The sequence below is a fragment of the Macrobrachium nipponense genome, chromosome 24 (assembly GCF_015104395.2).
Source record: "Macrobrachium nipponense isolate FS-2020 chromosome 24, ASM1510439v2, whole genome shotgun sequence".
In the NCBI taxonomy this organism is placed as follows: domain Eukaryota; kingdom Metazoa; phylum Arthropoda; class Malacostraca; order Decapoda; family Palaemonidae; genus Macrobrachium; species Macrobrachium nipponense.
Window position 1 is genome coordinate 74,371,582 of NC_061091.1, and position 16,632 is coordinate 74,388,213.

The window sequence follows — 16,632 nt, forward strand, 5'->3', positions numbered from 1 at the left end:
ACCAGACCCCCCGAATAGCTAGAACCTGCGAATACTTGGAACCCCTATCAAATGCTTAAAACTGCCTATTTGTTCATGACACTTACCTGTCAGATATATATATAGCTGTATTCTCCGAAGTCCGACAGAATTTCAAAACTCCCGGCACACGCAGTGGTCGGCCAGGTGGTTAGTACCCATTCCCGCCACTGGGAGGCGGGTGTCAGGAACCATTCCCATCTTCTATTCAGATTTTCTTCTGTCGCCGGTAATGTAAACACCTGTTTTCATTACCTCCGTCTAGGATTTTGGAACTTCATTGCCGCTTAAGTATCTTGGTTGTTTTCTTTTTGGTTTATTAACTTGGATTTGCGGCTAGGCATACGCTATCATAAATTGATTTAATTTTGAATTTCTTGACATAAGAAGTCTGATTCTAGTTAGACTAGTTTCAGACTTTGTTGTCTGCAAGGGGTTAGGTGAGAATAACGAAACTTTCGATATATTCTCACTTAATATGCACGTGTACATAATTCTTGTTGAAACATCAATGTAATTAGTGTGATAATTGACTGATTCCGAAGGAAGATGTATGATTCGTATGTACGCAAATTAGAGCGTAAAAGAATCAGGAGGTTTTCCTCCAAGATCAGTAAACAGAGTAAACTTTATTTTGCCTAACCTTGTGGTATGGCCTACGGGCCTAGAGGAAGTGTCTGTGAGAGGTAATGCCCTTTCTGTTATGGTGGATTACATCAGTAATTGGAATCTAAAGTGCTCGCTCTCCAATCAGTGTTGTGAGTGCCCTAGTGATGTTGAATTAGTGCCCTAGTGTTGTGGAGGGGGTTGGGGGGCATCAGATTTGGCCTTATAACGCCTCTAGGTCTAGACCTCTGGTCGGACTCCCAGACCACAGGGAGTAGGCATGTCGAAAGTCGAAGGAGGGTTACGAGGAACCCCACCGATCTGGCGTCCCTTCGGCAGGACCTGAAGACGCTTCCCAGGCTGCCAAAGATTGTGCACGTGCACGAATCCTGAAGGATTGCTTCTCGTCCTCCGAGGCGTCCTCCCCGTACAGGGGTTGGAGCTCTCGGAAGGACTCGCGCCCTTTAAATAGAAGCTTATTGAGGAGGACGCTTCACGTCCTCTCTCTCTATTGTCATGCGATTGTAATCGCCGCCTTAACATTTTGACGACTTTCCAACGCATGGGAGAAAGAAGAAGGAAATAGGACGTCATCGGAGCAGAACGCTGTTAAGCGCCCAGATCGCCTTATCATTGTTACTGTGAAAAGGAAGAAGGTCTCGTCTCTCACAGGATCAGCCCTTCTCGGTTGGCCTGTTTTCGCCAAGAGAAGGGCAAAACACATTTACTGCAGGAAGGATTTGAGGCTGTCTGTCTGTCAAGTCAGGCAGTCTTTCTCCTTTTCCTTGACTCGTCACTTTCTACATCCTCGCACCCAAGAACACACAGGGTGTCCTTTTGAGTGCGTTTCTGGAAGTGCGATGAGACGCAAGATGTTGCACAGGCGGCCGCCGTCTTTGTCAGGAGTTGCGAACGTCCATAATACTCGTCCGGACGACGATCACCGTACATCGGCTTATGACTAGCACGCTTCATGAGCGGCGCTCCCCTTGAAGACAGGACGCTTTTGAGGACGCTTTTCGGGACGCCTCCTTATTTGATAAGCAACAGTTATGTCGAAGTTTTTACCAAGAACGTTCAGAAGAAACCTTGGTTTCTTAATAAGAATCTTTATCGACGTTTGGGTATGATGGCGGATAGGAAATATCTACTTCCTCCGTAAAGTAAACCCTAGAGATGAACAGGAATTCTGTCTCTTCCGCGATTTATGAGGAAATCACGAAGATTTAAAGAGTTCCTGGATTAACTTCCTTCCTTAAGGAGATATATATACTCTTTCTATCGTTCTATTAACGAAAAGAACGAAGATAGTAAAAGTTTTTTCCTTTCTCTATCTGCCTCGGCAGGGAAAGAAGGTAGTAGAGTATCTGCTGTATGATAATACGATCCGGTCAAATCATAAGCACATACCGTAGTTACTTCTTTGCTGTGCAACTCAATTACCAGTATCCTTCCAGGACTTTCCTAGGAAGGACTACACTAAAAGGGATTGTTATGACAGTACCTAATTAGCTTCTAGATTTATCGAAGTCTTGTTTCCCTTAAATATATACATTAATAAGAACTTCCTGAAGTTCGTTAATAATTTTATGAGATTCCTTTATTGAATGGAGTAGCTGGCAACTCTGGAAGAGTAAGGCCAGACAGCTAACGGAGACACAGTAACCATCTAGTTCTCAGTCATGAGAGGTCGGTTACATCTCTCTCTCCTGCGGATGGAATGACTAACAGTATCTCTCCCCTACAAACGCGGTCTTAGCCTCGGATTGAGGGGATAGTTAAGCAAACATAAATAAAATATTGTCTGCCTTTTGCTAAGAAGCTTTCAATAAGATATTACAGCCTTTCAATGCTGTTTACTGTAGGTAACATTATTAAAGGAATCTAACGCAGCAGAACACTATATATTATATAATGCTCTCATGCTTAGGAAAGCATGGCTTATTAGAGTACATGCTTAGTGAGAAGATGAATGTAGTAGAGAATTCACTTTAAGACTACGGTATGGTCAAGTCTTATGCAAATACAGAGGTTAACTACAGAATTCCTAGTATCCTTACAAAGGTTTCCTAGATTAATGCTGTTTACCACAATGTGACAGTATTATAAAGGATTCTAATACGGTTAAGTGTAATAACAGGCATCCGGTATGAAACGGGAGAGGAAGCTCCTCCCAGGACGATTGGGCCAGCCAGATAGATTATCTGAAAGGGCTGTTCAGAAACATGGATATTTAGTTCCTAGATTGGTATTTCGGAGCCCTGGACCTGCAGTCTCGAGGCCCTGACTCTCTTTCTCTAGAATAACTATCCAACCTACATGGATAAGGTAGTCAGGTTGGTACTAATGAGCTGGCATCTAGAAGAAGACTCTAGTAATCTTTAAGAATTAGGTGTCATAAAATGCCTCTTCTGCGTTCAGGACTGCGCTGCCGAAAGGAACATAAGGTCCTACTGATCGTAAGGCCCAGTCTCTGACCAGGAATTGCTGCCCTTCCTCGATTTCTGCAGGAAATCGGGAAGACTTTACGCTCGAATTCCTGGATTACTTTCTGTTATGTAAATGGGTTAGTTCTCATTGAAAAAGATCTTAATAACATTTTATCGCATAAGCGGATAAGCTCTCATTAACAAAATTCGAAAGAGCTCTCATTCATTAGTCAGAGGCTCATCCAGGATAAAGACTTGTAGACTACATCCATGAAGTCTTATGTCCAATATCATAAGAAGCTTGAACTGTCCTTTTCGATCCTCAGTTCTCACTTGAGGATCCCCATTCGAATAATATTAATTCGTTCTCTTGGCAAAGAGAACGAAGACATTCAATTTCCATTCTCTCTCTTCCTCGTCGAGGAAAGAATGTAGTAGAGAATTAGATGTTCAAGTGACTACAATACTTACGTATTTTATCTTTGCGTCATATTACTAATGTAGGGTTCAAGTCAAATACGCATATCGTAGTTACCTCTACAGATGGCAACCGAAAGGACTGTTATTTTAAGTGTATTTAATCGGTCCTTCCTGCAAACTTCCAGGAGTTTCCGGTGTAAGGACAACGCTAAAAGGTATTGTTACAACAACACCAACTCAGCTTATGCATCTAGCGAATTATGTTTTGCTTAAATATGCCTGCTTGAGAATTTCCTTCTGATCGATAATAGTAACAAACCTATTCCTTCGTAGAATAGAGTAGCTGGTAACTCAGGCAGAATAGTGCGAGACGACGATAGAAGGCTGCTGTCATTGTGGATGACGCAGTATATTTAATCGGTACTCCCGGCAACTTTCCAGGAGTTTCCGATTTAACATTTGGTTAATTAAGTGTAATGTTACGACAACACAAAATCAGCTTCTGTATTTAGCGAATTCTGTTTCGCTTAAATATGCCAACTTGAGAGTTTCTGTTCAAATAATGGAAAGTCTATTCCTTGGTAGAATAGAGTAGCTGGCAACTCGGCATAATACTGTGAGAAGGTGAACGTAAGCTGCTGTAACTGTCAACAATTCAGTATCAGGTAGCTCGCTGTTATGCGACATCGGTTACGTCTCTCTCTCCGTATCTCTGCCCTTCAATCATGGACTTTAGCCTCGGGTTGAGGGATCTCTAGTAATCATGAATAAACACGACTTCCTTTTACTAAGAAATTTTCAACAGAGATATCTCTTAGACCTGTTCGGCGCTGGTTACCGCACTGTAACAGAATATAATAATGCTCTCCTGCTTTTGCAAAGCGCAGCCTTATTAGGGAAGGAAGCATGCTTAGTGAAGGAATGGATGAGTCTGCTGGGGACCATTTCCTCGCTGGAGAAGCTTGTTTCCCTGAATAGACTGCAATTCAGACCTCTACAGTTTTTCCTACAGGAGGAGAACTGAAATAAAATCAAAGATCTAGAAATAATTCTAAACATCTCTCAATGGGTTTAGGATCACCTCAGGTGATACCGAGAGGGTGCCAGGCATCCGGACAGAGGTACAGAGGTCCTGGCACATAATCTAAAAGAATTGGAAGCAATTTGGTTGGCTCTCCAGTTCCTCGAAGAGTGAGTTTTTGGTCGAGTGGTCCAAATCATCTCAGATAATTCCGCGGAACGTAACGATCCTCAAGAGGTTCGTTACACTATTACACGTCCGTGCGGATCTTCTCGATCGATGGCAGCAACTACTGACGTCTGAGTAATCCTCGCTTAGAAGTATGTCGAGAGTTGTGGAGACTTTGGGGACGTCCTTTCGTAGATTTCTTCGCAATATTGAAGATGAAGAAGCTTCCTCTACGTTGCTCCCGTATTCTAGATCCGAGAGCGGTAGCAATAGACGCCATCATATAGTATGGAATGGGGATAGTTGGTTAGTCTCTTTTCCCCTATTCAAAAGCTTAGGAAATATAATAAGATAATCGCTGGCGTCAGAGGGAGCGAGAAAGACGCTGATCGCCCCATGTTGGCCTTCGAGAGGCTGGATTCACAGAGGTCACGTCCTTCAAAGAGCACTTTCCAAGGACCCTTCCCGAGAGAATCGGTCTACTCTAACAGCCTCACTTCGAGAGGTACCTAAAAACCTCTCCGCTCTGAGTCTGAATGCGTTCAGACTGTCAAGAAGCGAGAGGATCTTCAAGATTAATTGCAAGTCTCATTGCCAAAGCAAAGCAGTGCTGCATATTTTGCAGTGTACCAATCGGAGTAGGCCGTTTCTGGAGATAGTGCAGGAAGAATGACTTCCTCCACCTCGACCTCTGTGAATTACTTTACCGTCTTCCCTTTCCATCTGAAGTATGGGATAAGCTAGCAGTCCCTACGATTGTAGAATACGGAAATATGTTGTTGACGGCCTCTAGGCTCAGAGATTCGGATCTGTCAAACAACAAAGCCCTTCATGATCTTTGAGGTCTGTGGAAATCTTGAAATGGTCTAGATCAAAACTTCTGGCATGGAACTTAGACGTAGTCTGAAGTTCCTGATGTCAAAGCATTTCGAACCTCTCCTTTCTGCAAACTTAATACACGTGACCAGAAAGGTAACTCTTTTTAACCACTCTAGCTACGGCAAAGAGGGTTGTGAGGTTTTAGCCATCCTCAGAGTTTTGGCTTTAGAGGACATAATTCGGTGTCCTCTAAGCCTTCCGTTCTTGCTTAGAACGAAAACCCGTCTAACCCTTGGCCCAGAGGCCTGGAGATCAAGGGGATGGCACAAATTATTGGGCAAGAGCCACAGAGAGTCCTGTGCCCTGTCGGGGCTCTCAAGTTTTATCTTGATAAAACTAAAGAAAGTCGAGGTATTAGGACAATCTGCGGTGTTCCGTAAAAAGACCAGACTTGCCCATGTCGAAGAACGCCCTGGCGTTATTTTTAAGGAGTCTTTCTAAGAGGCTCATTCGTCATGTTTGAACAAAGATTTGAAACCTTTTAAAGTAAATGCTCACGAGGTGAGGGCGCGGCCTCGGAAGCATTTCAACAGAGCATGGCACTCAGTTACATCCTGAGTACCGCGTTTTAGCGAAGCAACTCTGTGCTCGCTTCACACTCCCTGAGAGATGTGAAGACGTCATATGAGATCTGCTGCTCGCTAGGGCCATACGTGTCCGCAGACACAATCTTGGGGGCAAGAAGTACCACTCGTCCTATCCTGTAGAAAATATTTAGGAAGAGCTCTTAATTTTAGTTGTTGAGTCGCCGCCAAGGGAGGACTTCTTAACTCTTAAGCCTTAGTTAAAACACCTTAACTTTGGCTAGGTTGGTCAGGTGGTGATATTTATTTTACTTCTTAGCCCTCATGGTATGGTCAATATGGTCTAGACACATTGTGGTCACGCCCCCGTTGTCAGATCATCTAGAACTCACCAGCTATACAGGTCACGTCCTTGCTGGAGACTCTAGTAAAGCAAAAGCAGACTTGGGTGACAGTAATCACGAAGTCAGCTATGCTAACAGGTAAGGAACCAAGATGTCTTATCATCTGTATGTGAAATGTTTCCCAAAATCCTTTTATTCTGTCCCTCCCCACCTCCAATGGTGGGAATCAGCTATATATATATCTGACAGGTAAGTGTCATGAACAAAATGATATTGTTATGATACAATAAAGTTTGTTCATACTTACCTGGCAGATATATATAATCAAGTACCCGCCCAACCTCCCCTCGGGGACAGTGGCATTAGAAAATCTGAATAGAAGATGGGAATGGTTCCTGACACCCGCCTCCCAGTGGCGGGAATGGGTACTAACCACCTAGCCGACCACTGCGTGTGCCGGGAGTTTTGAAATTCTGTCGGACTTCGGAGAATACAGCTATATATATATTTGCCAGGTAAGTATGAACAAACTTTATTGTATCATAACAATATCATTTTTGTTAGTTAAAACATAAGAAAAACCCACTAACAATTTTTAGACCTGTTTTTTTAATAGTGCATTTTATGATAAAATTGATAAGAAAATACGGTAATTTGTAGATGAGGCGAATTTCCTGCAAATAAGGCCTGTAGAAGAATCCGCAAATACGTGAGTCTGTAAATCTGGAGTCCGTGAATACGGGGGTTGACTGTAGTTTATGTGGCTTCCCCATCCATTATGCCACCTCAGGCCCCCACACCTAAGTCATCTTCTTGCCTGGGCAGAGCATCCCCCTCTACAGAAATCTCCTTCCCAGTGTCTCGTAGAAATGATACTACTGCTGTCATCTGCTGCTTTAATTTCAAGTTTTGGAAGGTGCTAGAGCATGGTTAGGGCAAGCACATTAGGGTCTAGTTTTTACAGGTAGATGCAACTGGAGAGTTACATATACGGAAATAAGGTTATTTGTTATTTTGTGAGTTTGTAATGAGCAATTAGTATGAAATAATAAAGCTGTGTACTTTTGTACTGACTGGAAACAAGATAGTACAGTGAATGTTGATGTATGCTACCAATCATAATATTTAATCCTTCATAGGCTCTGACCTAGTGTAATGTAGGCTTGGCATAATAATCTTTTGATTAGCATATGTAATGGATATGTTGATGAGCATTTTTCTTTAATATTTGACTCACCATTATTTTCTGTGAGATAGTCAGTTGTTGTGATTGAGATAACTGATGTTGTCTCTTATTCTTATTTCAGGGGAAAGACATTCTGGTAGAGAACGGTCAGGATTTCAAGGCACCGTACCGTTATGCCAAAAGGATAAAAAAAGAAGCTGTGGAATGGGATGAGTCTTGCCAGGTTGTTGAGAAGGGAGCAAACAATCTTGCCTCTCAATCGTCAAATGATTTAAGCTTGAATATCAAGGTTGAAGTGCAGAGTGAAGAACTAAGTAAAAGTAATACGTTGAAAGAGTCCTCAGATTCTCAAATCCAATTTAAAGACGGAGACAAAAAATACTCGGAGAATAAAGCTGCTGAAAATAGTGATGGAAGTGACCTGTACCAAACCAAAGATTCTACAGTCTACCAGTGCTTAGTCCTTTCCTCTGGGAAGAATAAGGATGACTGCACTGAAAAGCCAGTAATAAATCAAAATGATTCTGCGAGTTGTTTCTCAGTGTATTCCAGGGATGATTGCAAGAAAAATATAGAAAAACCTTTAGATGATGAATGTCAAATACCTTTAGAGAATTCAAAGAAAGATACTATAAACATTTCACCATTATTGGGGCCAGTTGTAAAAGGTAGTTCATTTATACACACTCAAGAATGTGCAACAAGTAAAGTTGAAAAATGTTTCCCAGAGTTAGAGAATGTGAGAAACCTCCCTGAGGGATATTCGTCTGCACAGCATCAGATGATTCATACCATCAAAGTTAAAACTTTTAGGGGTAATACTGAAAGTTCCATAGCGCCTTTAAAAGAGAAGGAAGATATTTTTGAAGAAGGAAATCCCTCACATATGCAAATACATTGTGATAACGACAGAACTTTGTCAACAATTGATTTTAGTTCTTCTTATGTTATAGATCCTTCTGCAGATAGTTTTCCCAATTCTGTGTTTGAAGCAGTTGTTATTAATCTCTATGCAAATGAGAGTTACACACCGAGAGAACTCATAACTCATAACTCTACAGAGCGACTGGAAGACGGCTGTGTTTTTAACGAAAAGATTTGTACAATCAGTGACCATGAAGACAGTCCACTTAATTTAATAGTTTCTGACTTTGAAGTGCAGTTAAGTGATAGGAGGAAGACCTTTTGCAACCCTGAGGAATCTTCAAAACCAAACCCTGTCCAGTTAGTGAAATCCAGTGAGAAGTGTGTTAAAGTGAGTGGTGAGAGCCTTGATGGAATTTCATTCACTATAGAGAAATCTTCAGACTTGCCACCGGAGGGGCTTGAAAATACACTTCACAATCACATCACTTTTCTTTCGGATTCTCTCAATCAGCGTGTTAGCAATCGTATTTCTGCTCCTCCTGGAGTCATGACGCGGGACTTATTATGTCTAGATTACAGTAACAGTGATTATTTTTCTTCTGAAAAGGTTCGGACAATGATGATAAAGAAAAAAGGTGGACTTGTTATGTGTGCGGAGTGTGGGGTCACAACGAAGTACCGTGCATTTTACAAGCACGCCAAAAAGCACTTCAATATCAAACCATTCAGGTGTGGTTATTGTTTATATAGATCAATTGAAAAAAGTAAGATTCGTGTACACAATGCATTTTGCCATCCGAGCAAACCTTGCGTCATCTTGAAGCTGTCACCAGATTCTGCAAAAGTAAGTGATGCGACACATCACTCTCTTTCGAGCAACACCAGTGACGTTTCTGCATCTAAACATATACTTGAAGGTGAAAACTCTTTATCAGAGAATGGTGAAATTTATCCAAGTTTGCTGAAAAGTACAAAGACATCAGAACATGACAACCGAAATAAAGATATTAAAAGAGAAAGCAAAAAAAATTCCACTTCATCAGGAAGATCATCCCACAAAATTAAATTGTTTCAGTGTCCAATATGTTGTAAGGTTATGAAAAATCACACTCCTTCCATAAGAAGACATCTCTGTAGCCATTATAGCTACAAACCATACAAGTGTGGCTATTGTGCATTTACAGCTATAGGACAAACTGAGGTAGGTCACACAGTTTTTTCTTATTCTTTTGCTGCTAAAAGTGTGGAGCTGAGTATAAGGTCCTAAATGTCAGGGTGCTTTAATGCCTAAATGCCATAGCAGCTCACTTTGAGTTCAAAGTGGCTACCTATATAAAATTTTGTATTGCTTGGGTGAAATTACATTTTCATTTTAATCGGAGGAGGAACTGGGTGTTTTACGGTTAACCCATTACTGACGTACAGCCCATGTTTGTTCTCCTAATGCCCATGACACTAGTCTTATTTTCCAAACAGACAAGAAGCACAAGAGGTCCCTTGTACATACACCCCTTGGATCCTTTGCTTGGTTAAGTGTTAACTCTCTTTTCATGTCTGCAGAGCTGTTAACAGTTGAGCTGAATTCCCAAATAGCTTTCTTCATTTCAGGATTAATAATTTAATCTTACTTTTTGCTTTTAAATAGTTTAATCCTTATTTTGGTTATGCTAATGGTTATCCTTGTTTCATCTTTGTCGCCTCAGTGTCCCTTTAGACGGTTTTTATATTAGATGACAAGTATTAAATTATTGTTATTTCTTAGTCATTGTTGTGAGTTGCTTTCTTGTTTTCACTTAGCACACTTAAGAGAAGTGAAAAAAAAAAACTGATGATTTGAAGAATCTTGTGAAAACTCATGAATACTGTTAAGACAATTTTTAGTTAAAATTTTATATAAGAAAACTGTCATAAAAGTATTGGAGTAAATATACATATAAGGGTCTCTTTTGCAAATATATACATGGCTACTGGTGAAGAGAGGACCTTCCTAGAACAGAAAACCAAAGATTATGGACAGTAGATTGACAATATCTTCATGAAAAAACAGGAAGCTAACTCTAAGAACACTTGCAGATGGCTTTAAGATTAATCTGGATCAGGACTTACATTTACATAGACATACACGAAAGATACATAAGAGTACAGGTTTAATAAATTTTAGATATTAGAAAACCTACCAAACACTCTAACTTATTAAAATAATATTTATGAATAGTATGCACCTTCTTGAATTCAGATTTAAAATGTAATAGCCAGCCATATTGAAATGTATCATCAGTACTTCAATTAACAGAGAGTTTACATTACCAGACATGAACAGACGCTTGTAAACTTAACATTCCGTATATGTACTAGTATGGTTTATGTATCCTTAAATCCACTTTGTATCCACATTCTTTGTACTTATTATTTTCACTTCCATATATCTGAACTGTTGCACTCTGGCTTTTTTTGAGATTCCTCTCCCTCAGTGTTATAGTTACTGCAGCTCTTCACCACCAGGTGAAAGAACTTTGTCTTGAGAATTGTATTGAGCTGTCATACAGCCATTCTATCAATGCTAGCTCACCATTCATGGTATACAGCCAGATCTGGATTTTCATTTTCATTTATTTTAGAGACTGTATATTTAATTTGACCTGATTATGGATTTTACACTACTGCTAGGTTCAGTGCTGGAATTTCTAGGCTTGAATTTTGTGGTATATTAGATCAATGCTTTGTTGTAAGATTGTCGTTATTGTCTGATTGTTTTGAAGTATAATACCCTACTACTAGAAAATATCTGTGAACTAGTGTAATGTGAATTTTATAACAGCTGTAGGAACATTACTTTATTTGCTTGTTGTGTTAAAAGTTCATGTAATGTGCAAAAAATAACCATGTAAATTTCTTTGTACAGATACGAGCTCATCATGTTACGCACGGTTCTCTCAACCCACCAAAAATAGAATCATCGGATGCTCCAATGCCCTTGGCTTTAACTCAGTACCTCAAGGATTTACTGGGCCAGCATCGTGGAAACAAGAGAGTCAACAAAAAGAAAGAGATGAGTGGTATTCCCCACCTTGATATTGATAAAAATCCCACCGACATAATGTGGCATGAACCGGAGGCATTAAGGGAAGACCTCGCAACCATAAATTTGAATATTGATCCCTCTCAAGCAGATCTTGTTACCGATAACCACCATGACCTTGAATCCTTAGGGGTTGAAACTTGTTCTCTCCAGACACTGGAGTCAGTGGAATTCAGTGCAGCCGACCCACCTTATACAGTCCAAGTACTTGAAAGTGATAGGCAGAGCTCAAATGATTTCTCCAGTGATTTACCTTCCCATTTAGACCTTAATGTTGGAGCTGAATCAGGTGCTAATGGTAGAGTAGATCCTGTTTGTGAAGTATACCTAATACCTACTTAGGTAATTTGCATGTTGTACATGTTTTCTATTTGTACAAAGTACAAATCTTTGCCTTATGTAGTTTATTATTTCAGTACTTGAGAGGCAGGCCAGCCTGGAATTTATGTAGGAAGACAAGAAACATTTCCAAGAGGATAGTAATGCCTTTCAAGCAAAGGCAAAGCACTCATTTCCTTACCTACTACTGTTACATATCATGCTCATAATATTTTTTGCAATGCCATATATAATACAGTAGCTCACTGACATAACATATTAAAGTGTCCAAGTCTACACTGTTATGAAAGAAACTCTGTTATATCATATATATACATACATACCAAGAAGTAGTCATTTGCAAAATTTAAACAGTGCAACTATATATTTATTATAATGATAATTTAAATAAAGGTTATCTTTTCTATATCTAATATTGCAAGAAGTGTTATTATATTGTTACTGTATTACAGAATATAAACGGTCGTCGTATGTTATGTTACCTGTAAAGTAACATAAAAGCCTAATTATTAACATAAACTGCAGGACAGTAAAAGGTTTAGCATAATTTTTAGAGTTGAAAGCAATGTAAATTAATAAACAGTTTGGCGCTCGATCCAGAGGCGAAAACCCTCAAAATAATATTTCCATTTCACACTGATATATCTGGAAGTACGATATACATACGTACTGCAATCCATTATATCGGTGAGCTACTGTAATTTTATTCTGTCATTATTATTTATGAATTTCCCTTTTCATTTTCTATCTTCAAAGTTTTGTAGCTAATGTTATGAATAGCCACTTTATTTATGCAAGTATTTATAGCATTATAGTACTATACTTTCTTATTAAGTACTTCGTCTTTCTTGATGATATTCATGATGGGAGCCGCCTTCCGTAAATGTGATTGCCTCACATTTTCTGTACACGTAATCTGTTGTAAGTTTGTGTTTATGTATCTGAGTGTTACCATGTTTCAGCAGTGGAAGTGTTGTAGGTAGTTGAACATTTCTGTCATAAATATTGAAATCAAGATGTGCCAAATTATGAATGCAATGTAAAAAAAAGTGTTCAGGAGCAGCAGCAAGGGTGAGGTGTGTGCATGGGATTACCTATACTCGTCTTGTAGCGCCTTTATCATTTATCTCTTATTCTACCTGCCCATGATATTAAGTGAACACATCTGATCCATATTATATTGTACAATGCTCTACTAATGTCATTTTAGTTTTGAATTTCTTATGATCTTGTTTGTCATGAAGTAAATTCCAATATATATTGGTTAGGGGTAAAGTTTTGTATTTTCTGTGCTGTAGTAGTCATACCATAGTACGTGAAATGCCTTTGCATGGCCTAGAAATGTTAGATATCAAGTTTTTGCAAGGTAAGGTACTCTCAACCTGTGAGGGATACTACTTTCTGTTTATTGTGTGTAGCACACTGTAGACGGTGCTGCAGGTTCTTTCGAGTGTTCCTGCTGCCCTGAGTGCATAGCTTTTTGCCTTTAATTTTTCATCTGTCCTTTGTGGACTCTTCACCCCAGCTGTGCAATGTCTTTCAACCTTCCTGTGCTACAATTTTCACCTTGTCTAAATTTCACCCCAGCTGTTCACCCTCTTTTAATGTTCTTTTGCTCCAGTTATCACTTCATATAAAAAGGAATTCTTTGGGCAAGCCCTATGAGACTAGAAATGTTACTCAGTTACCTCATTTAAGTTATGTATGACAATATTAGTAATGTGAATATTAATGCAGTAGCGCCTCAGCATAGAAGGTATTAGTTATCAGTGACATTACTATCATGAATTTTTGATAGGCTACTTTTTTTTTAAATTCTACATTTTATGTTTTTGGGTTAAAAATTCTGGCATTGCTATTAGTCTTGAAGTTTTAAGATTTTGCAACGCATCAGGTTTTTTGTTTATCAAATTGCCAGACCACTGAAGCTAAAGGTCAGAGCAAAAATGAGTGCGGTGAAATCTCACATTTCCAAGGGTAGGGAGAGGTTGCTTCGTCTTGTAATTTTTAAAATTCTCTTTTGGTCTTTTCTCACTTAGTTGCCTAACTTTCAAATCCACCTTGTGCCATTGAGTCTTATTAATTGGATTGCAAGAGTAGCTCCAATTATAAAAACAGTATTCCAAACAGGGATAATTCTAACATTAAAGCTTTGATAACAGAGATATAGAAAAGATTTTACAGCACTTAAAATTTACACCCATTTTTTTAAGGGTAGATTTAGCAGTTTGACCTGTGTGGTTTTCTAGACCAGATGAGAAACTTGGGTAATGAGAAAATGAGTGATGGGTTTAATTTAATTTTCCTTGAAAAATTACTTGTGAATTTGATGGTAGAAGAAACTTGTCAGTCTCACCATCTTTGGCATGATTCAAAAAAATATTTAAATGTAAATTTTGTTCAGTAGATACAGATGGTTGCTTCATTTCCAAGGTCTTCCATCCCTACCTGACAGTCTGTGAGTAGAGTAAACTTGACAGGAAAGCATAAAACTAGCTATAAGATAGTGCAATGGTCATATCCCACTGGTCAGGATAAGTCTTCATAGGAGAGCAGTTGCTGCAGTCTTACTTATACTGTAAGTTAGCCTGTCCTTTTGAGTACTGAAATAATAAACTAATATTAAGCCAGTGGTTTGTATCTACAAAATATATTTTAAAATATTTGTATGAATTACCATGTTTGCAGAACCATCTATGAAATCAGTTGACTAAAGAGAATGTACTTCGAATACCAATTTTAATGGAGCCCATATTGCTTTTCTTTCACCCATGAAAAAAATTGTAAATATTTGTAACTGTACACCCATCAATCATAAATAGCCTTAACTTTAAAAAATGTATGGAGGTGCTGCTACTTTGTTCTTGCTTCTGCTGCAGGCTTGCCACATCCCATTGCTGTACGTACCTACTGCTTTGACAGTGTTTGGATAACCTCCTTGAATCTTCTGCTTCTGCATACTTACCCAATCCTATGGGTTCATAATGCTTCAGTATACACAACTACAAATCTTATCACTACTACACCTTTACTAGGCAAAGTAGGCTATACTTGTGGCTTGGTGCAGCAAATAGTGTTCTCATCCCCTAAGCCCTCTATTTCAGCCCTAACAGACTTCTATGTTTAGCTAAGAAACATCAGAGCGTTCGCTTTGCCATTAAAAATTATCACTCTGCTTTGACTGCAGTCTTTGTTCAATACACCTTGGACCCTGGGAATGTCAAGAGCATTTCCAACCTTTTCATCACTTTGCCATATCCTTTTATGGCTTGGTAAAACCTCTAAATTGACACTAGACTTTGGTACTGCATAATCTTATTGAGCCCCTTTAGTGAGTTCCATACCCTTTCAGGTGAAGTTTGACAGTCAGAAGCTTTCTGGCTCAAACACCCAATACACGTACCTACCTTTTACAGTAAGGTCCTGGAGGAGCTCCTGTGTGGTGTTAGGCAGTTTATTAACTATGGTGAGATTCAGTGACTCATATATTGTCAAAATAGCTTGATCTGATATAGCTAAATCTCTCAGCAAGGATTATGATAATAATGTTCTGTACAAGAATTTTATTTACCTTACATTAAAGCACTAGACAAAAATATAAACATACTCGTCTGAGTCAACAATAAATATATATCATTGTATAAACAAAATTTACTTCTATTATACAGCGAACTAAAAGAAATTACAATGACCTAATTGTTCAGTCCATGAAGGGTATGAAGAGCATCAGGGGAGGGATCACGTCCTCGGAACCTTCGGAAAACTTCACCTGGATGACATCCACCGCCTAAAGACAAGAAAGTTTCTCGGAATCTGGAAGGAAGGCACCAGTATTAACATAAAGCTATTTCATTTCAACTACACTAAAAGCAAATTTCTATAAATGGCACCATATTACACCACAAAGTCTAGCTTTAAGTTCCCTCTATTGCTGTGCCTATTGCTTTGTCTCTACCTGCTGTCCTTACTGTCTGACATGTTTCTTGCCCTTTCTGTTCTGCTTCTACCAGCAGACATGCAGGTTCTACAAGATCATGGCTATTTCCCTGGGGGCATTATTGGTACTGAAATTTTATACTAAATTAGATCATGTTTGTAGCCCAGCACTTTTTAACTAACTGAAGTGATTTTGATGAACAGCCCTAATAGCAAAGTTGGCCAAGATTATTTTTAGGGTTTTGGTAGAATCAGATTCACACTCCAGCTTATATTAATGTTAACCAATAAAAACTGAGTCTGTATACATTTAAAATCTGTACAGATCCAACTTTCACTGGTTAACATCAATATATATAATTTATATTTTAAGAACCTGTAAATTTATTTCCCAAAATTCTAACTAAAACTATATACTAAATTTACACTGGATTGTTCAAGTTTGGCTTATTGTAATCCCTTAATTTCTTTTCTCTCCTTATCTTTGGTTTCTATCTTAACCTCTTTACTTATCTTTGCTTATAAGAAAAAGTCTGAATTTTTAAAAACTGGGCAAACTGTGATTCCCTGAATCACTCTAATCTTGAATATTTTATTCATATTATATGACTTTGTAGTAGCAGCCGTTCCAACCAACCTTGCGCCAGTCTCCGAGACGTCTTCTGATTCCCGAAAGGCCTCAAAGGCATCGGCAGCCACCATACGGGACCACAGGTGAGAATAGTAAGCTGCTGCCCAGACATCCACAATAATGGTTGTATTGGAACACAAATGAGAGTCGTACTTGTCAAGTGCGAATGGTCTGTAAGTTTTCCA

General features: G+C 39.1%; 1 protein-coding gene and 1 pseudogene across 3 annotated transcripts in view; one reads left to right on the forward strand and one right to left on the reverse strand.

Moving 5' to 3' along the window:
• The window catches only part of LOC135205794 (uncharacterized), a 41,966-nt gene extending 27,334 nt beyond the window's left edge, over window positions 1–14,632 (forward strand). For all 3 annotated transcript variants that reach the window (XM_064236948.1, XM_064236946.1, XM_064236949.1), the window contains exons 10-11: window positions 7,717–9,663; window positions 11,365–14,632. In XM_064236948.1, the coding sequence (XP_064093018.1) occupies window positions 7,717–9,663; window positions 11,365–11,883 (2,466 nt within the window). In that variant the 3' untranslated portion in view covers window positions 11,884–14,632. The remainder of the gene's footprint in view (window positions 1–7,716; window positions 9,664–11,364) is intronic.
• Window positions 14,633–15,428: 796 nt separating this feature from the next.
• The window catches only part of LOC135205795 (uncharacterized), a 95,554-nt pseudogene continuing 94,350 nt past the window's right edge, over window positions 15,429–16,632 (reverse strand).